This window comes from Sturnira hondurensis, unplaced genomic scaffold, assembly GCF_014824575.4.
Source record: "Sturnira hondurensis isolate 20B ecotype Veracruz unplaced genomic scaffold, ASM1482457v3 Scaffold0021354, whole genome shotgun sequence".
Classification (NCBI taxonomy): Eukaryota; Metazoa; Chordata; class Mammalia; order Chiroptera; family Phyllostomidae; genus Sturnira; species Sturnira hondurensis.
In genome coordinates this window covers 7547764-7570340 of record NW_028093985.1, presented here as the reverse complement: position 1 = coordinate 7570340, position 22577 = coordinate 7547764, and the positions used below count along the sequence as shown (strand labels likewise).

At 40.0% G+C, this 22577-nt stretch overlaps 1 protein-coding gene across 1 annotated transcript in view; it reads right to left on the bottom strand.

Moving 5' to 3' along the window:
* The window catches only part of MSH3 (mutS homolog 3), a 143865-nt gene that overhangs the window by 24306 nt on the left and 96982 nt on the right, over positions 1-22577 (bottom strand). Inside the window, exons 18-20 of the mRNA XM_037032459.1 lie at positions 20503-20610; positions 15525-15636; positions 6823-6980 (exon numbers count right to left, since the gene is read on the bottom strand). Coding sequence (XP_036888354.1) covers positions 6823-6980; positions 15525-15636; positions 20503-20610 — 378 coding nt within the window. The remainder of the gene's footprint in view (positions 1-6822; positions 6981-15524; positions 15637-20502; positions 20611-22577) is intronic.

The following is a 22577-nucleotide window of genomic DNA, read 5'->3' as shown; positions in this document are numbered from 1 at the left end:
TCTCTAATTCTGTTTTTCCTTCTGCAAAATGTCAAGAATTGAAATCGAGCAATGGCTCCTAAGTCTTGATATGTTTCAGATTTGTTTTGAATACAGAGTTCAAAGGTTCCCTTCATCACACAAATTCAACAGTATCTCCAGGGGATCTCTACTGAGGGGACCTGCCCGAGATCTGCACTTAAAATCCAACCATGAGGCATTACATTCAGAAACTCCAACTATGAGACATTAAATTCATACAACCACGTCCCATCAAAAAGATGAAGTGAGATATTTCCTGTTGGCTATAATATGGCCACAGGAGCTAAATAAGCCACAGAGACATTCGTAAGGTAACATTTCTGATGCCAATAAAACTCATAACAGCCTACTCATGTGGTAAAACATCACTTACCATGTGGCTTTGAGTGCTGGTATTTACTACCAAGTGAAAGATACGCACTGATGCAACATGTTTCCTTCCTGTCCAGAAGGCTACGTGTTTTTTAATAGAGTACAAATACCCTACTGTAGGTGCTTGCTCAATATTTGCTGAATTAAACTAAACTGGGCAAACAAATCAGTTATCCACACAAAGGCAAACATTTGAAATAATATAAGCTTTTGAATGCCTATTAGCTTCCAATTTTCCCTCAAAATAAACACACTGGTGCCATTCTGATGATCCAGCATTCCTAAAGCTGGGTGCAGCAAGAGAGCTTACATAGTAGCATGGTATGAAAATTATTAACAAGGGACCACTTAATATAAAAACCCCTTTCTACCAACATTTAATTGACATAAATAGAAGTAAATTATGCTGAGAGAAGCCAATTGTTTTGGTTTTCTAAAAGCAGACTTAATAACTCACTGCATTTCTAACACTTAATTACTGTCTAAAAAGGGGAATGAGGTTTAAGCTTGCCTTCTTCAGGATAATCAACAACACAAACATCTTTTTTCAGTGATGTACTCAAAGATGGTAATGATCCTTAGAAATATGTGTCTAGAAATAGTTTGCTGATGAGTATATACATCACAATATACTGACAATATATATCACAATATACTATAAATATACCAATTAGAGGTAAATGTGCATGTTTGCCAAAATTTTATTTTTTAAAAAAAGTGTTTCTTATTCAGGAAAAGGATCACATGAGGTTACAATAGCCCGGAAGAAAATATTCCTAAAGTTTTCTGTTTACAGCTTTTCACACATTTATTTATACTTCTTATAACATAATGCACAGCACACAGTAGATACTCAATGACTGTTTATGAATAGATGAATTTAAACCTAGTGTTGTAAGTGTCCAATTAATAATACAAAAATAACAAATTTAAAGATAAAGTTTGGAGCCCTGGCTGGTGTAGCTCAGCGGATTGAGCGTGGGCCTACGAACCACACAGTCACGGTTCAATTCCCAGTCAGGGCACATGCCTGGGTTGCAGGCCAGTTCCCAGCAGGGGACTCATGAGGCAACCATACATTGATATTTCTCTCCTTCTAAAAGAGATAAATAAATAAAGATAAAGATAAATAAAGATAAATAAAATCTTTTAAAGATAAATAAATAAAATCTTTTTTAAAAAGTCTCTCAGATATTTAAAAAAACAATAAATGAATTTTTTAAAAAGATAAAGTTTGGAGCCAAATTTTATGCATACATAAAATGTTTTTTAATGTTTTCCCCCTATGGGGCACAAAAAGGATTTGAAATTAATTAGAATAATAATACACTTATAATGGAAGAATTATAATGTCTATAAAACTAGGACTGCAAACCATATAGTAGGTTCTCAAATTTAAGACAGCAAATTTAGCACGAGCTTTTAAAATGCTAATTTTTTGGGTCTCACACTTAAGATTCCAATTTAATGGGTCTGTGATAGGCCTTAGAAAGTAGCATTTTTAACAAGCATGTCTGATTCTGATGCAGCTGTTCTGGACTCCCACTAGAGACATATTCCTACGCAAGAAGAGAAGGGAAAAACTAACACAAATGTGCTCCCACACCTGACACCTGAGCCTTGAACTGAGCTCTTGCCTTCTTGGCAGTCAAGACGGAAAGGAACCGAAGAGGAGGCAGCTGTTGGTGATAACAAGAGGCCCGGCGGCTTGGCAGGGAAGGCCGATACACCATTTTAAATCTCTGTGAACAGGCACAGCAAGCACGTGCAGAGGAAAACATGGCTTAGCATGAACAAAAAGTGATTTATCAGGTGGCACTTCGTGTAAAACATATCGAGTAACAGAAGTGAAAATATTCTTAAGAGAAATTTTGGAGAAAATACAGAAATGTCATCAAGTGGGTATTTCTTTCTCTAATTTTTAAAGCATAAGGATGAACTTTTACCCACTGCTGGTGGGCTTCCAAATTCGTCCGGCCTTTTCGAAGAACAAGAAAGGTGCATGTTCCTCCCACTTCAGAGTCCTGTGCCCAGAAAAAACCCGGATCCAGGAAACCCGTTTCCGAGCACTAGGCGACGTGTGGAAGGCAAGTATCAGGACTGCGCTTGCAACAAATTTGAACCATGTTAAATATCAATCAGGGAAAAAATATAAATTATAATAGGTGTAGACACTGAATATCATCATTACAGAAAAAGTGAGTGGACCAGGATTACATGCATCCATACAGGTAAATTTCATAAATATAATACAGAGATGAAAAAAGTCACTTGCAGAATACATAGTGTGATATGGTATATATAAAGTTTAAAAGCATACCAAATAGTTCTATGTACTGTTTCAAAAATGATACCTACATAGTAGAAATATAGACAATTCATGGAATGAAAACCAGAATCAAGAGCAGTTACTGAGGGTCGAGAGGAAGAGGATTGGAGGGATCGAGGGTTTGCTTGTATTGGCAACACTTTACTTCTTTAGTAGTCTGGTAGCTACATGGGAGATTGTTATGTCTGAAATATTTCATAATAAGTAAGTGAAAAATATCAGGGCATTCTATTAAACCACATCCTAGTAAAGATCCTAGAGACGTAACTGCACGTGATCCACACAGACTCCTTTCCAAAGGTACCGGGAAGGGAGGGGCAGGGGCAGGGGGCAGGGCCCTGCACCACAGCCGCGCATCCCGGGTGGAGCTCTCTGAGGTTAGAGACAGCAGGAGTCTCCTCCCAGCAGATGGGCTGCAGCCACTGAACCTGTATGAACAGAGAACGTCCCCCCAGTATCAGGTACTACTTGATCTTAGCCAAAAGGCCGAGAAGTAATTCCTTGTGTATTAGTAAATAAAACCAAGGTATGTAATAATCATGCTTACTATAATACCATTTTTAAAGGTAAAATTTATGTATACCTGTAAATTTGTAAAAAGTTATACAAAGAATCATTAAAAGTTGCTGGCCTGAGGAGAAAGTGAACATTCTACCTAATACCCTATCACACCATTACATCATTTTCAAAATAAACATCTATTACTTTTATAATTAAACAACTGAGCTCTCCAACAAAGGGTCAGAGAAATGCTTCTGAACTTTGGCTACACTTCAAAACCCTCTGGAAACTTGTAAAATTCAACTTCCAGATCCTGCCCAGGCTGACTGAGGGGATTCAGGTTATCGATATTTTTTTAAAAAACTCCATAAAGCCCTGGCTGATGTGGTCCAGTGGATTGAGCACTGGACTGTGAAGCAGGGGATCACAGGTTCGATTCCCAGTCAGGGCACATGCCTGGGTTACAGGCCAGGTCTCCAGTAGGCAATACACAAGCGGCAACCACACATTAAAGTTTCTCTCCACAAAAGAAAAAAAAACTCTCCATAAAATTCAAAGGTTAAAAGTCATTGTCTTACACTGAAATTAAGATCAAACTGACAGTAACCAGAGGGGAGGATTATAGGGGGGGAAGGGGGAAGGGTTTTCAGGAACATGTATGAAGAACACATGGACAAAACCAAAGAGAGAGGCAGGATCAAGGGTGGAAAGTAGAGATGGCTGGGGTGGGGGGGGTGGTGGAGAAAAAATGGAGACAACTGTACTTGAACAGCAATAAAACAAAACCTGAAAAAAAAAGAAATAATATAAAGCACACCAAGCCACCCAAATTTTTTTTAAAAATTTAAGTTATTGTCTTAGATGTGCAAATGACAGTGTTTCTGTTATGAAAAGTAAAGACAACTTTATAATGGTCCAGAAAGAAAGCCATCAATTCCTGAAGGAGAGAGACTGACATTATTTTGAGACTGAATTTAAAACTTTTTATAAAAGTAAAGTCTGATAAACTGAAATACCTGGGAAGGTTTAAATCCTAGAACCCCAGATTCTGTGCCACCGTGCAGAGAAAAGCAATCTGCCCTGGGAAGAAGTGCTCCCAGACAGTGACCACACGAGCATCTCACCAGACTCTGGTGAAACCTCTCATTTTGACTGATACTGCCCCTGATTAATTAATGTGGGGGTCAGGTGGAGGGGGAAGATGGTATTTTGGTTACATGTCCATTTCAGGTTTTAAAAATATTTATAAGCAAAAGAAGTCACCATAATCCCATATTTCTCATGATTCTTGGAATACAGCCTTCTATCTAAATGGTTTTCTCCATATATATTTACATATGTAATTTCTCAAACAAAAGTGGACTCATACAGGATTGCCAGGCTTTGTAACCAGCTCTTTTTCATGCATTGCAACCAGAATACCCTTTCACTATCTCTGGATGGGTCCACCAGGGCTGGATAAAGGAAATGTATCCCCAAGAAGCTGAATAAATGGATGTGTTGAAGGAGTTCATTCAGAATGAATACTACTGTACTGAAACACTGAATCTGGCGCTGGCAGGGTTTAAATCAACTTAGTTCTTTTCCACAGTGATTAGTAATCACTCCAGTGCCTTAAGGCTGCTCCTGGATCATGAGGTAACAGTATGTCATCATACCATCAGCACGGAGAAAAAGCCCATGTTCTATGTCGGCACATTCCCTACCAGCCACTTCCTCAGTGACAGGAGGAACGGTACCGCCACTGCTGAAGTCTCCTAATAGCACTGTAGTTTCTACTACGACACAGAAATGGAACAGTCACTTATGCACGGAGTGTCTGTTATGCATGGATAATGCAAAGTTCTAGGTTAAGAGAGGGGAGAGAAACGTACAAAATAGGAAACTCATCTTCTGGGAACAGACAACACAGCAATAAGGGTAATCATGTACACAAATGACTATAAAACTGAAGGTAGTTAAGAGCTTTAAAAGAGGAAAAACACATGGGAGGTGGAAGTACAGAGATGAGAGAAATTAATTCTGGCTATGGGACTCAAGGAAGACTTCCTGAGGGAGGAGGCAACTGAATGAGATCTTGAACAACAGGTGACAGCTGAACAGAGAAAACAAAACAGCAGGATGGGCATGTCAGTGAGGGAAAGACCACGGAAATGGCAGGGCTGCTGAAACAGCAGAAACAGCCACCCATCTCCAGACTTGTTTTATGAGAAAAATTTACCTTCGTTTTGTTTTCTATTACTAGGATCTAAAAACCTTCCTAACTGGTGTTCTCCTCACTAAGAAGATTCTCTTTCAGACACCTTACAACACCCACAATGTGTTTTCATTTTCCTGTTTTTCCCTTCTTTTTCTCTTTATTAAATCTGTCACTTTTCCTAATAATGTAACCAAAATAAAATACCTAGTGCATTTTGCTTACAAAAGAGGAGATTAATTACAATTTTAAAAACTAAAGAAAGAGTTTTTAAATTTCCTATGTAAAATTAATTTACAAATGTGTGGAGATCAAAATAACATCTCTCTGGAGATATGGCATCAGAGAGAACTAAGGTTTCCTCCCTTTGTTCACTCTCAGATTGAAAACCAAGCTTTAAAGTATTTTAATGTCTAGTCAAGTACATTGATATTAGCACATGTACACACAGCACATATTAGTTCTGATGTGATTCCAGACTCAAATATTAAATAAATATGAAGCTAAACAGTAAACTGAACACTCTACATGCCTAGCTTGACTATATACTATAAACTATATTCACACATTTCTAAAAATGTAATAAGTATAAATACTTTTAAGAACTAACAAATCTAATGTGTAACTACTATATTGTACAACTGAAACTAACACAGTATTGAATGTCAAGAGTAATTGAAGAAAATTCTTTGGAAAAAAAATTGAGGTAAGTTTGAAGTGAGCGAGTACTAGAGTTAGTGCGATGCTCACATTGTCAAGAATAAAAATGACAAACCCCTATTTTGTACACCTGAAACTAGTATAATATAATATTGTATACCAACTATACTTGTGTTTAAAACAATTTTTAATTGATAAACCTGTACAAACAGATTAAACTATGAATTCTAGTTAGTGAGACCAGGATATTTCACCTATATTCCTAATAAGGCATGAAATTTAGGTTTCTGTCTTGAGGAAGAAGACCTAATGATCTTAGAGTAAAAAGAATATGAGAAATCACCTTGGGCCAGCGCCTTTTTCCGTCTGTTCTCGGTTCCCACCTACAAAACTGGGGGGATAAAGCAGTTTCCAGACTGCGCCCTACGGAGCCTCGCAGCCAGCCCTCCGATCCCTCCACCTCTGGGTTTCTCTGTTTAAATACTAACCTGCTGAAGGAAACATGAGTTTCTTTACAGGAAGAATTCAGCATCTAAAAATAACAAAAACTACTGGACAAAATGATCTCCTGTGTTTGTCCTGGTATTACATCCATGACAGAATGATTTCTGTAAGCTCCTAAGTTCTAAATATTTCAAGAGCATATCTGTCCATTTAAATATGTACGTAAAAAGAAAACTCATGTGATAATGTAGGCTTGATTCATTTCAGAAATATATTCAAATAGAAGTAACGCTTCTACCTCGTGAAAATGCCATCCACGATTCCAATCGTCGCCTCCTCTGCAGGAACGTAGGAGCCAGTCTGAGCCATGATGGTGATGAGTGCCACCTGCTTTATGTAGGAGCTCTTGCCACCCATGTTCGGCCCAGTGATTATCATCGCTCTCTCTGAGTCCCCCTGGAGAGTCAAAGAGCAGTTTCACCATTGTGCCAGACGGGCCCTTACGAAGTATTTACAAGTGATTCCATAAAACTTCGATAGCCAATCGGTAATTCACATTAATAGAATAAAGAAGATAAATGTTGATCTCCAATGATACACAGAAACCATTTGATAAAATTTCATGTCCATTTATTAAAAAATAGAGGAAAAGAAAATGGAAGGTATAAGGACTGGAAAGAAAATAATGAAGCTATCATTATTCCTGTATGTCATGATTGTGTTCCAGTTCTAAGGAAATCTATTAGAACCAGTAAATGAATTTTGCAACCTCTTTTGGTATAAAGGCTCAGCATTACTCTATTATTAGTACCACTGTATCACCCTATCACAGGTGCAAAGCACAGCCTGGAGAAGCTAAGTACCTTGTCCAGTAAAGCAGAGCTGCTTAGCAGCAGAACTCGGATGTTAAGTGAAGACCATCCTTTAACAGATGTTTCAAAGTGGCGGGGGGTGGGGGCTGCAGGAGCAGGGAGGCAGGGGAGAGCCCTGCTCAGTAACATGGAATTACAGTCACTGCTAAATAAGGGAAGAGCTGCCCTAGCTCAGGCCCCTGCCCGGACCCCCACTGAGAACAACAGTCAGGCAGAGGATCCCTGAAGTCAAGAGATGCACAGCAGAGAGAGAAAAAAACTCAGATATTAATTTCCAAGACTTGGGCATCAGCTAATTTTCTGCCAAAAAAAAAAAGCTTTCTCCCTTGACAGGTACAGATCTTAACATCTATCTTTAAAAAGGAATCATGGTAGAACTATTTTTATAGTAGCTGCAGACTATTGAAAAAGTTTGGCAGTTTCAAAGTGTTTTATTCCCTGAAACGTCAATCAATGACAGGTTACAGTAAGAGACACTCTAGCAAAAGCCTCCGCCAGACAAACCCTCAGCCAAATCCTTACACTTCTGACCTGAGGGGAACCACAAACACTAAGGGGGAGAGTGAGGCTGGCGGGGACAGGCTGTATGCTGAGATGCTGAAGTAAGGGTCTAGGTCCTACTCTGCCCGGGTGCTGCCCAATTTACTACATTCCACTAATTGCCGCTTGTCACCCAGTCCAACCCCCTCATTGCATAGATGAGAAAACTGAGGGCCCTTGAGTATGGTGGCCCACCCAAGACGACAGTAGATGACAGACCAGGGTTTGGGTTTACATCGCCTATCACCATTAGGCACTGTACCACTACTACACCTGAGTACCAAAAAGTGGCAAAAATTTAAAAACCAGCTGGAATAGAAAGAGACAGCAACTGGCCAGAGTGATGGTGAGACTCTGAAGGGGCAGCAGTGCCTGGGGGCCTTGAAGAATGAGGATGAGGGACAGGGAGGGAGGAGAGGGACCTTCTGGGCAGAGACAGCAGTGCAGGTCACAGCACTTTATAAAGTGTCACAGGAAAGGCCCTTTTTCTTTTCTCACTGTTTCAGAAGCAAGAAGAAAGGGGCACCTGAGAAGGGAGGTGACAGAATACAGAATACAGTATTCAAATGCCATTAATATTTCCTCTAGTTCTTAACAATATGATACAATGACCATGATATGCAAAAAACACGTTTCTAACAAAATCTATGAGAATAACCCAGCCATCGAGTTAAATTAAGCTTAAAAGTCAGACATGTTTTATAGCATTCATTATTGTTGTTCTTCTTAGTAATTAGGTAGGTACAAAGGGTCAGGAGCTTATGAATATTATTGTAATGAGTCTTAACTTTTACATAGGCAAAGTAAGCATTTCGGGGAGGCTAGAAGCATTAATCCTGGGAAAGGGGTGGAAATGGGAAGACTGTGGTCCTTGGTCCCCTCCTGCGCTCCCGCATCTTTACCTGATGTGTCACATCTTTACCTATAATGGCACTACGGATGGCGGCACTGAGTCTACCCAGGCCCCCCCCCTGCCCCCCACTGTGGAACACCTGGGCTCTGCATCTTCCGTGGGCCACAGAGACCCAATGTTGCAGCGCTTCCTGGGGACCTTCCGGCTTTGCACATTTGACTCATTTCCTTCCCTTCCCCAAACTGAGAAACTGTTAACCACATTTTTCCCTTTCCCCCTCCCAAGGTAAAATTTGTGTTATTTATATTTTAAAAGACACAAACTAAAAACCCCAACTCGACCGCTGTAAAAACCAAACCCACCCATTAGAGTCATTTGGTTGGATAAACAAACAATCCTGAGGTTACGGTGGGATACAGTGGCATCTCCCAAGCAGTGACATGGGTAACAGGTGTGCCATGATGCTGACCTCCTAACCCTCCAGGTGGCAGGCGGGACAACTTCCTTTTGTTCTGAGCAACCTTTTTCTTCTCCTTCTATTCTAGTGTACCATGACAATATTACCACTTCCCAGGTAAAAGGGCAGTGTAAAAGGTTGGCCAGCACTGACTCACCTCAGAATACTTAATGTTTGGGGAGCAGTTCAAGACTACCAACGCGGGTAACCCCTGGCAGGTCACCTCCCTCTTCTTGCTCTTCAATTACTCATGAGTATGATGAGGTGGTCACACTAAATAATCCCTAATGTCCCTTCAGGCTGTACAGTATAACTGTTCCATAAATTGTAAAATGCCTATATAACATCCTGAAAAATAATATTTTGTAAAGCGAAGAAGGACAAAAAGTTTACAGCGAGACTGGGAGATGGTTCAAGGCGTCCAGCTAATCCTTGTTTATCTGACGAACCCAACTGGGCACCTGCTGTGTGCCAGAGACCTCTGACTGATGCTGGGATTATCACTAAACCAGGGGAATGGATTCCCTGTTCTCTTCAAGGCCACAGTTCCCTGAGAACCATGAGCCAAAAAAAAAAAAGTCATTAAAATCTAGTGGGATAAGTACTCAAATGAGGAAAAACACAGACGGCGTAGGTATGCGATAAGGGTGCCCCTAACAACTCTGGTTAGGGAAGGCTTAGTGCAAGGGGTGACATCCAAGACAAGACGTACAGAACAAGCAGGAGAGTGAGGTGGAGTGTGGGTGTGTGTGAGGGAATGCCATCTGCCGAGACCCAGAGGCACAGTAGCTTGGGACCACATGGCTGAGACTGACAGCATTAATTCAAGCAGGAGAATGGTGGGACACATCAGGAAAAGTCCTTGTGGCTGCACGTGGAGAAGGAATTGGAGGTCCATAAGGTGGAGGTGGGAAGAGCCAGTGGTTGCTAAGTCTACAAATACTTGGATCATATGGGGAGAAGGGAAAGGAATTAAAAAACAAGGTTTCAAGGAGCATTCCTTTCAAGGCTTTTGGGAGAAATCAAACAAGGCTTCCTAGACGAGGCAGGGCTGCATCTTAAAAGGAGAGGAAGGAATACACAATAGCGTCTTGTTAACCATTGTATTTTAATCTTCATCTTTTTCATGTTCGGACTAAACTGGAACTCTAAATCCTAAAAATAAGACAGGGAAAATGTGGAGGAGATTCTTCAAAAGGTCTCTTCATTCGCGCCTCCTTTCAATGGAACTATTCCCCAAATGCTGGTGCCTGAGACCTTTTCCACAGCCTTGTTCACCTTTCCGCACAGTCTGCCTTAGTGACAGGTCCAAACCCTGAAGTCCCTGTACCCGCACGGTGGCCCCTCGGAACCCCGTGCGTGACTCCAGCTCAGACCCCTCTCCCGGCCACTCCCTCCACCTTCGCATTAGGATTTCCACCTAACGTCCCTTAAGCACCTCCAAGTCACAGGGCCTTTCTATTTGGCTCTTTGCTATATTCCTGCTAGGAAACCTACTAGAGCAGGCCCAATATAGTGTTAGTTTTTTTTATTGACCATTTAAATATCCTCTACTTTGGAATTCCTGTGAAGGCTGTTGCCAATTTTTCTACTGGGCAATCTCTTAGCTCCCTCGTAGTCTTTTAAAGCATTCTATGGGCGTTCATTTAATTGGGTACCTCTTCCACCACATTAGGCAGGTATATATCCTATCTCTTCCTTCTGTTTTTATTCTATTGAATTTATCGAGATGACACTAGTTAGCAAAGTATACAGGCTTCAGGCGCACAGTTCCACAGCACACCATCTGTGTTCACCAGCCCAAGTCGGGCCTCCATCTACCAGTACTTACCTCCCCTGTGCCCTCCTCCACCTCCCCCAGCCCAGGCCCCTGGCAGTCACCGCACTGCTGTCCGTGTCCAGGAGGTTTTCTCTCCCCTTTTGTTCCTCTCCACTCAATCCTTCTACCTACTCACCCCAATGCAGGCCTCCCCCCACCCCCACAGCTGTAAGCCTGCTTATTCCTTTCTTCATAAGCCTGATATCAAGCACAATACTGGCACAAAACAAGTCTCAAACATCCATAAGAACAAAATATTCATAAAATAATGCTGACAGAAAACTCATATATAAATACAAGATTGTGTAATGTGAAAAAGAAGTATTCTTAAAACCAGGAGAGGAAAAGTGGGCAGAAAGTTGGCTTGTTCAGAAGCACTATAATAAGTTCATGTAATACAAAATACAGAAAAGTATACTTATAGTTACATGTAACAAAAACCACTGCTTAAAATTACATGATTATCAAAAGCAACAATGTCATTTGACTTTCAGAAAATTATTTTCAGGGTATATTTTATAATTAACACCTAAAAAATATTTTAAATTGAGTTTTACATAGTAAGTTCTTTTTAACACTATCCCTTTATACCCTGCAAAATAGAATGCACTTCACCATAGCAACAGTTCTATATCAACTCCTACTCAAGTTAGAAAAAGCATATGTAAAAGAATCGAATATTCTGGAATATTCCAAAGTGCTTGCTGAAATAAATCACTGCATATACTTTGTAAAAATTTTAATATAAGAGTTCAATACTCCTTTAAAACATTCTTGTCATTAGGCAGAAAGCTATTTTAATTTCTAAAATCTGGCTTTATTAAATAGTATAATAGATTATTTAAAAAAAGAAGAAAAGAGGAAAAAATGAAAAAGGGAAAAAAGAAACAAAAAAAATCAATGTCAAGGATGACACTGGAGTCAAGCTGGCTGGTGTGCTGGGGGATGGAAACAGTAACAGAAAATGATGCGTGAGCAATTTATAAGTGAAATATAAACCAAGGTACTAACTGTTACAATCCTATACTTTCTCAAGAAAAGCTATACCCTACTGGCATTATGGGAGCTGAAAAGTCTAGGTTCACATAATCTTCTTTTAAAAGACTTATAGAAGCATTAGTACTTAATAACTTGTTTTGATAAATTAAGTAATTTACAAATTCCCTAAGAAGAATGAACACGTTTATAGACAGTGGGGATCAGGTTACATACTACCAAAAGTCTCTGTATGCTATCAAACCGTAACATTGAACTAGATGTATTCAAAGCAGTTCCTGCCACTTACCACCCCTGTGGCTAGTCAGATTCGCCAAGCGCAGACCTTGGCCATCCTTGGTCATAGCCCAGGATGACGGTCACATTCCCAACCCCCTGATATTCTTGGCTTCCTTTCTTTGACCTAATTTCCAACTGCTCCTCTACATTTCAATTCTTCCATTATCGTTTGAAAAATGCCCAAATACCTCTACACCGCTAACCCCCATGTTTAACATCTCCTTCATACACTGGCTTAAAAGAAACCTGGCTATTCCTCCCCTCATTTGGAAGCTGAGCTTTGTGCCACATCCTACCATCAGAATCTCAGGGTCCAGAGGTTCTCCCAAATCTGTTTCTTTAGGGCTTTACTGTTTCTACTTGTCTCGGTGCAGACACCTGCAAGCCTCCAGCTCACCAGTCTCCGTCCCTTGAAATCTCACACCTGGACAACCTTCATCCCCCACTACAAATCATACAGTTACCTCAGATAATTTCAACATGTACACTGACCTTTCCCAAGCTCCTTCCTCAATCTCCTACTCTCCATGGCCCTACTAGGATCTTGCCATCGCCAGAACATAACCTCTGAAATCTCAAAGCCATGCATCTCATTCTCTGATAAGACTTCTCTCACTCATTTATGCCCTACATATTAATTCTTTGATCTCATTACCAGATTAATTTACTCTATGTGGAAAAAGACTTTCTCTTTGACCAAACTCTAGCCAGGCCTCAAATTAAGACATATAAAAACTGTACCTGCTCAGAACAAATTATTTCATTCACTCTCCCCACTAAGAGACCAAACTAATGGCTCAAAGTCACATCCTTCAGATGACTCCAGCCACCCTTAAAGTGCCTGCCTGAGCAAACACCACACTGCCAAAGTTACTGCTTGTCCCAGACAAAACCAGGTGATAGGCAGAGAGGCCCCTGAAGCCTCCCCTTGGAGCAGCTACTTCAGAAAGCTTGCTGTTATAAATCTTTCTCTGCCCATTTGAGAGGTAAATCTTCTCCCACCTAGAACTGAGTTCTCAAAGGCAGGAGAACCATCTCTCTGAAATGCAAACATTTCCTTCCCAGTCCCTGTGGGAGGGTATGAGCACCAGCTGCCAGTTAGTAAACCCAGACAGGTTTCACATTACCCAATCCCCTTTCTGCTATTTATACGTTTCCCCTTCCCTAGATCTGCTCATTGCATCCCAACACCCCGCAACGCCCATTTTTGTTCTCTCATTCTACCTTTAAAATGCCCAGTCACTCGCATACATTGAAGGTGAGTTCAGTTCATGCTGGTGGTCTTTGCCCTTTTGCAGACCACACTGGAGCATCGCCACTATGCTCCTGCACAGCTGATCCTACATGGAAGGTGTAGGTTGATGGTCAGTGGTGACAGTCAGTCCTTGCAGCTGACTGGCCTGGGTAAATCCCTCCCATTGACCTGCCAACAGCAATCAAGGCTGAACTACAAGAGGAGGGTGTACTCAGCCCACATGAAGGGCACACATCAAGTACCCAGGTTGGATGATAGGGGAGGCTGTGCCACTGGACCCTACAGAACACCTACTTCATTAGGCCATGATACCAAGAGAGGGAGTATAGCAGCTCTACCTAATACATAGAAACAAACACAGGGAAGCTGCCAAAATGAGAAGACAGAGAAACATGGCCCAAATGAAAGAACAGATCACAACTCCAGAAAAACAACTAAACAAAAGGGAGATAAGCTGTCTATCAGATGCAGAGTTCAAAACACTGGTTATAAGGGTGGTCAAGGAACTCAGGACTTCAACAGCATAAAAATGATCTAGTCAGAGACAAAAAATCACTAGCTGAAATAAAAAAAAATCAAGGGAAACAAGAGTAAAGTGGATAAAGCCAAGAGTTAAATCAATGATCTGGAACATAAGGAAGCAAAAATCAACCAATCAGAACAACAAGAAGAAAAAAGAATCCAAAAAAACTAGGATAGTATAAGCAGTCTATAGGATAACTTCATGCACTCCAACATTTACATCATAGGAGTGCCAGAAGGAGAAGAGAAAAGCAAGAAAGTGGAAATCTATTTGAAGAAATAATGAAAGAAAACTTCCCTAATTTGGTGAAGAAAATAGACTCACAAGTCCAGGAAGCACAGAGTCCCAAACAAGATGCATACAAAGAGGCCCACTCCAAGACACATCATAATTAAAATGCCGGAGGTTAAAACATAAGGACAAAATCTTAAATACAGCAAGAGAGAAGCAGTTAGTTATGTACGGGAGAATTCCCATAAGACTGTCAGCTGATTTCTCAAAAGAAACTTTGTAGGCTAGAAGGGACTGGCAAGAAATAATCGAAGTCATGAAAAGCAGAGACCTACTGCTAAGATTGCTCTACCCAGCAAAGCTATCATTTAGAATCGAAGGGCAGATAAGAACAAGCTAGAAGAGTTCATCACCACCAACCATAATTATATGAAATGTTCAAGGGGCTTATTTAAGAAAAAGAAGATCAAAACTGTGAACAATAAAATGTTACTAAATACATATCTATCAACAACTGAATCAAAAAACAAAGCAAACAAGAAGAACAGAGACAGAATTATGGATATGAAGAGGGTTTTGATGGTTGCCAGAAGGGAGGGAAGGGTGAAGAGGTGAGGGGACTGGGAGTTACAAACAGGTAGTTACAGAACAGCTATGGGGGTGTAGAGTACAGCACAGGAAATGGAGTAGCCAAAGAACTTATATGCCTGACCCATGGTCATGAACAGTGGTAGGGGGATTGCCTGAGAGAGTGGGGGGTAATGGTTGAAAAGGGTAGAAGGGGGAAAACTGGGACAACTATAATAGCATAATCAATAAAATAAAATATAAAAATTAACTATAACCCTGGCTGGTGTGGCTCAGTGGATTGAGCCCTGGCCTGCGAACCAAAGGGTCCCAGGTTCAATTGCCAGTCGGCACATGCCTGGTTGTGGCCCAGGTCCCCAGTAGGGGGCACCCGAGAGACAACCACACCTGATGTTTCTCTCCCTCTTTTCCTCCCTCCCTTCCCTTCTCTCTAAAAATAAACAAATAAAAATTTAAAAAAAAAGGATTACTGCATTTAAAGTCAATGTTAAATCTTGGGTAAATTTGGAAAAACATTATTCGGTATATAAAAGTTTGTAATCAATGCTACCACCTTTTTCGGGTTTTATGCATAATGTAGTACTTACTGATAAATTTGTACCATTGGGAACATACTGATCCTGTTCTCCCAGCAATGCGTCTATCACAGGGTGTCGGCCATTTTTTATTACGATTTTTCTTTCTTCCTGTAAAGTTGGTCTGTAAGAAGAAGCATGTTTTAATTTAACAGGCATGAAAAACAGCCTTTAAAAAAATCTCTAGGATAACACAGAAATTTCCTGTGCTTAGTATGTTAGACAACAAAACCTTAAACACCGACTTTAGGAACCTACATCCAGATTTAGTCTTTGTGTATAAAGGTTAAATTTTCACTGTACGAAGAAATTGGGAAGAACATTACTCTAATAATAGGTCTCTGAAGCCTAAGCTGTAGCAGAGTCTTGTGATAGCTCTAATACAGAGGTCTACATTTACAAGATCCTTTTATTTTGTTATACTTCTATATTCTCTAAGGTATTTTCATTAATAAAAATTATAGTTTAGATCAATGATATTTAAATCATTTTCAGTAATAACCATAGTAAAGAAAATCACATAAAATCATTTCTAGATTTGCCCTGGCTGGTGTAGCTCAGTGAACTGAGCACTGGCCTGCAAACCAAAGAACAGCCAGTTCGATTCCCAGTCAGGGCACATGGGTTGCAGACCAGGTCCCCAGCAGGGGGCTCACGAGAGGCAACTGCATATTGATGTTTCTCTTCCTCTCTTTCTCTTCCCTTCCTCTCTTTCTCTGTCCCTTCCTCTCGCTACAAATAATAAATAAAATCTTTTTCAAAATCATTTCTAGATTATTAGATTAATGTAAATTATGTGTTGGACTTGTGGACAGAATGCCTTAGAATTTTCATATTCCATTTACTTAAAACATCTTGGTATGGTCTTTGGCACCTTTTGGTACTTTGTTTGATACTAAAAACTTTTTTTGCTTTTTCTAGTCTTGTTTTGTCAGCTTTAATATTTGTTTTTACCTATAGCTTTATCTATCAGATCTTCAGCATTCTTTGCAAGCTTCTGCACTGTGGATGAGTTAGCTGTTCTCTGCCATTGAATATTTACACTGCTCGGATTTTTCACTGTTTGAAGCAGTGCTGCAATGAACAACCCTATATGCATGGCCATGTGCGTATGTCCAGGTCTTTCTCTAAGCTAAAGGGAATTCCTGAAGTGGAATTTCCAGTCAGAGTGCATGCAATTTTTCATTTGAATAGATACAGGTAGCTATATTAATTTACCTTCCCACCAGTAGAATATGAAAGTTGACTTGTTTTTCATATCATCACCAAAAGTTGGTATTATCAATTTCTAATTTTTAATGATGTGGTGGTAAATCGTGTTATCTCATTGTTTGCATTTGCCCTCATTGACTACTAAGGTTGAACATCTTTTCATCTATTTCTTGGCCATTTGTCAGTCATTTTCATCATCCTGCTCTATCAATGCCCTCCTCAAGTTCTTTGACACTAAACTTTCCCATAAAAGTACATTTCTGAACTTACTCGTACCACCAAGAAATACTACTTTACTCAAGACTGAAATTCTTCCTCAATATATCTGGCTAACAAAACCTTAAGAATATACACTCGCATTTCCCAAAGAAAGTGACTAAACTATCTTCTTAAACAATTTGAAACCATCCTTTGGAAAAAGACATTTATGACAACAGGAAAAGGACAGTTTTTAAATTTTAGAGTATAATTCTAAAAATAAAATTTTTATCTAGATGAGTTATGAATGTACTGTAAAAGAAAAAATAAAACCATCTGTAAATGATACGAGTTTAAAAACAAAATCCAAGGTGCCCTGCCAAGTGAAATCAATACATCATATTCATGACGCTGATACAATTTCCCAGGAAGGTTTTCACTTTAGAATAAAATTTTGAGTGATTGGTTCTGCTCTAAAATCTACACTGACTTATTCTATCATCAAAATCATATAATGCCACAACACTTCCTGATAAGCGTAAGAAGCAGACGGTAATTCACAGAGCTGAGATGGCAGCACAGTTACAGCAAAAAGGTAGGAAAACCAGGAGGATGAAATCGATGGACCTGCAGATCGGAGGAAACCTGGACGCTGCATGGAAGAAGGGAAACATTAAACCTGACGAATTTATTATTTTATTTTACATTTTTAAAATTGCATCTTTCTCTTTTAACTGCCCCAAGAAACAGAACATGATCAATGAGCTCCAATGCACTAGAATCTTTTTAAATTTACTTATTTAATTATTGTTCAAGTACAGTTTTCTGTCTTTTACTCCCATCCCAGCCCACCCATCCAGCCCTCCCCCTCCCTCCCATTTCCACCTCAAATGCACTAAAATCTTTAAACCAGGTGGAAATCTAAGGGGAAAAAAGTATAAACTTCAGATACTTAAATACTTAAAATACATTTTAGATACTTAAATACTTAAAATACATTTTAGATAAAAGTTTCCTATTCCATGGCTATTTACACTCAATTGAAAAAACAGGAACCTAAAGAAGAAAACAAGCAAACAAGCAAAATACAACCTAAGACACTGAAATAGAGAACAGGCTGAAAGGACCAGAGGGGAGAGGGGAGGGAATTTCAGGGGAAAAAAGGGAAGGATTTACAGGAACTAGCATAAAGGACACACGGACAAAAACTAAGGGGGGTACAAATGGGAGGAAGGTGGGGAGCACTGGGTAGGTGGGCTGGGATGGAAGTAAAAGACAGAAAACTGTACTTGAACAATAATTAATTTTTTTTAAAAAGCAAAAATTAAAAAAGAAATCTGGGGCCAAACTTTCATATGGTAGACGCTCTAAAACTGTTACTTTTCTAATGAGTCTACATATTTTTACAGTGATATAGAAGAAATATATTTTTTACTCCTCAGAGCTTTTGCTAAAACTACAACTAAATAAAAAATTTCTACAACTGTAAGATTTACTCTATTTACTAATTCATAATGTTACTTCTTACCACTTTATATACCGATCTCTAAGACTTAAAGAAGAGTGCATGGCTAGCTGGTGACAGAGGGCGGGCTGAGACCAAGCCCGGGACAACAAATCTAGATTCTGATTACCATGTCACACTGAAAATTATACCCCCTGTGTAATGTTTGAGTATGCATATAATGTATGTTTGAGTATGCATATAAGTACACACACAAACATATAGATATGAAGTGTTCACTTCGGTGTGCTGTGGCAGACCACATGTACATCCTTCTTTTTCCACAACCCACAGCAGCAGCAGCAGCAGCAGCAAATGGCAAAAGGCCACCTGACGAAGTACAAGAAGGCATAAGCCAGGCATGAGTATTCTTCAATGGAAAGAGCTCCATGTGAACACATTAAGTGCACAGGCTGTGGCCAATCCTCTGCTTAATTCAAAACAGAATCCATTAGGGAAAGTCTGTTGCACAAATGGTGTGCAACGAGAAAGAACTCCTACTAAGACTGCAATACATAAGGAACAAATCAAGTTCACTGAAGGGCACCTCTTACTTTTCTACAACTAGAGTCAACTACAGCAAATCTATGTATCTCATTTTTATAGAGGAGGAATAGAATATAATTTTCCTCCATTTACTACAATGTAGCATTTGAGCTCTAAAATGCCTATAGGTGGCTGATCAGGCAAATCTGTTTGACTCCTCTGACGTGACAAGAAATTAGGCAAAAATGAAAATGCGAAGATCCTATTTTAAACAAAACTATTGTGCCTGACACCGTAGGTACACTCAACGCATAAATGGACAACGAAACAAAATGAAATAAAACAGCAAACCGAGCACATGCTCAGCCTATAAACGGCATGGCCAATTCCTCCAGCTCTCCTCCCACAAATAAATACATGCTTTACATCAAACAATTTTTGACAGCCACTACAGGTACTGTGCTAGGCATACAGGACATTTAAATGTTAAAAAGGTATTTGGTACAAACCAGAGAGGAAACCAAGACGTGAAGGAAGTATGAACAGCAGAGCATCTCTGCTAATAAACTCTGTGTGCCCACAGGCACTGACAGACATCTCTTCTGGGTTTCCCATTCAGTCCTCACAATAAGCCCCCAAATTAAATACTTTGTAATGTTTCTTAGGGATATGAAAAAACTGAGCCTTTGGGCCACACACTGAACATCTGTGCCCCCTTCCAAAAACCCTATGTTGAAACCTAATGTCTAATGTGATGATATTAGAAGCTGATTGGGTCACAAGGGCAGAGCCCTCACGAATGGGACAGTACTCTTATAAAAGAGACCCAGAGAGCCCAGACAGGGCAATGCCCCTGAGAGACCTGGCACAAAAGAATGCCACGGGCACGAAATTCCAGCCAGGGGTTCCCTGAGGAGCTAGCCTAAGCACAGAAATGAAGCCACCCAGAGAGCCCCTGGCACCGAGCCATTGTAGGAACAGGGAGGCCTGGACTCCTGGGAACCTAGATCGTTGCCCAGAAAAGCTACAGGAACAGGATGGCCACCCAGAGGACCTGGACGGCAGGGCCCACCTCCCACCCCTACCCCCAATCACAGTGGGCCTGAAGGACAAAGAATAGAGTAGAAAGACTGGCTCAAGTTTAAGGCTTTGAACTTAAGGAACAGTAATTTGACGGCAATAGGGAGCAGTCAGCCTCGGAATGACTGACACCTTGAGTGTCACACGCATCTGACTTCAATATTTAAGGAGACTTCTATCAAGTTAAACACATTGTAAAGTGCTTAAGTGAACAGTAACAGATGGCGGGATTACACCTTTATAAACTGTCACCACATAAACTTAAAATTGAAATATATAACATTCCCCTCCAGCGTTATAGTGAACACCTGCTTTCATTGTATTTAGTGATAGAGCAAACAAGAAAAGAATTTAATTTTAAATCAAGCTACGTGTATGATATTCAGCTTTACCAAGAGTCCAACATACTTGAGTAATTTCAGTATTTTATAATAACAACACTAAAACTGACTGAATAATGTCATCTGACCTAAAGCATTGAAATAGGGGGGAAATAAAAAATGTAATTACCTGCAGTAATCTCCTTGCTTAGCGACCTTGGCCAGGGAGAAAATGCAGTCCACAGTTGCTAGGTGATGCACTGCTTTACACAAGGAGTGATAATGTTCACTGAAATGCCTACAGAAGCAACCAGGAAAAGGTGAGCAACAATGGTTTCTTAGGCTTATAAAAGCTGTATAATAAGCACTTTATTAGCTAAGATAAGCTAAAACAAAATAACCGGTCATAACTAGCAGTTAAAAGACAGACAGAAATTACATGGAACTACTTCCCTATTTAATATAATTTGATTACTGAGCCTTCTCGTTTCATTTGGATAGAATCATATATACATAAAAGTTTTATACAAAAATGTCTACTATTTAATAATACATTGTACATTTCATCTCTCCATGACATTGTAATTTAGACACAATGAACGAAATACAATCATTTTCATTCAGCTTCACTGACATCACGAACTACCCAGACGGGCCAGCTTCCCTCTGTGCTTTTCCTCCTTGGCATCATCCAAACTAGGAGTAACAGTTTCCAGCTCTCACATTGAACTGGAAGCTTCTCCATGGTGGAGCACACATCCATCTGATTTACCTATCGTTACAGCCCTAAGATCTAGTCCATAACCTGGAAGGCAAGTAAGAAGAAAAGTACTTTTCTCAGTGACCTGCAGTTACCCTATTAATAGTGCATACAAAAATTTATTTTTATGATTGGTCTTTAAAAGATAATGGTCATTAATTAAATAGCTGATGGTCTAGAAGCTTCGAAAAGTCTTTAATGAAAGAATCATTCAGAAAAAAATGTAAGAATGCACACAGGTGCTCCCCTCTCTCTAAATCACCCTGGTATCTCACAGCACAGGTATCCTTTACAGCCTTTTAAATAATGCCCCCTCCCAAAACAGAGCATTATGCTGAATACTTCCGTTAAAACAGACTTCTCTATTGTACTGTGGGTTTCAGAGACTTTCAGTTTAGTCTGTTTGGGTCTTAAAAAGTTTTTAGAGTGCTTCATAGCTTGCAAAGGATATCCAGATTAAGCTATTATGTGACCAGTTATTTCTACATTATCTCTGTATTGATTTTTTTAGAATCTGTAATTTCTGATCTTTCTCATAACATTAGAAAAGTATTCTATGTAAATAATTTTTTTCAGATAGTAAAAACATTTTAGGTACCCAGCTTTATTTTTATGGTAACTATTTGTGAATTCAAAAGTGTATTTACAGTATATTTTATACTTCTTTGAGTACACAGAACATAATGAATGTAATTTACCTATTTCCCACTGAATTGAAGTCCATCAAAACAAATCACATGAACCCCACCAGCCGTGTGAAGAGTCTGTGCAAAGCCCCAAACACAAAGGAGACTGGCCCCAGGCATCCGACAGGCCGCGCTCAGCTGCCACCTTAAAAATGCCTCTTAGGCGGGCCTGCGAACTACACGGTCGCGGTTCAATTCCCAGTCGGGACACATGCCTGGGTTGCAGGCCAGTTCCCAACAGGGGACTCTTGAGAGGCAACCATACATTGATGCTTCTCTCCTTCTCTCCTTCCCTTCCTCTCTAAAGATAAATAAATTTTAAAACTCTTAAAAAAATAAATAAAATAAAATAAAAATGCCTCTTAGTTCTGAAGATGCCACATGCTGCATGGACCTAACACTCCCGGGGCGGCTGCCCAGGGGCTGTGCCTGGTCCGCCCTGGTCTGGCGTCAGTTTCTCAGCTATCGAAGCACTAACCCCATCGACTGTGCCTTCTCTGTCCCCTGCTCCTACTACTGACCCACCCGACCTCCCTGTCCTGGGATGCTCTCTCTTGCCAGAGAGCAGCCACACTCGATATTTCTGCCCTTGTTTCTCTGGATATGAGTGTCAAAGGGCCTCTGGCACTTACAGAAAGTCCATTTTCTCTTCCTCTAACTCCGTCCTTCTCAGGTCTTGCTACCACAACCCTAATTTGTTGCTGCCCAGTTTAAGGGTAACTGTACCTAACAATCATCTAAATTTCCAGAATTGAAATGGGTAACATAGTTCTCAGTAGGGGCCATTTCACTTAAAAAAAAAAAGCAGGAAGGATAAGG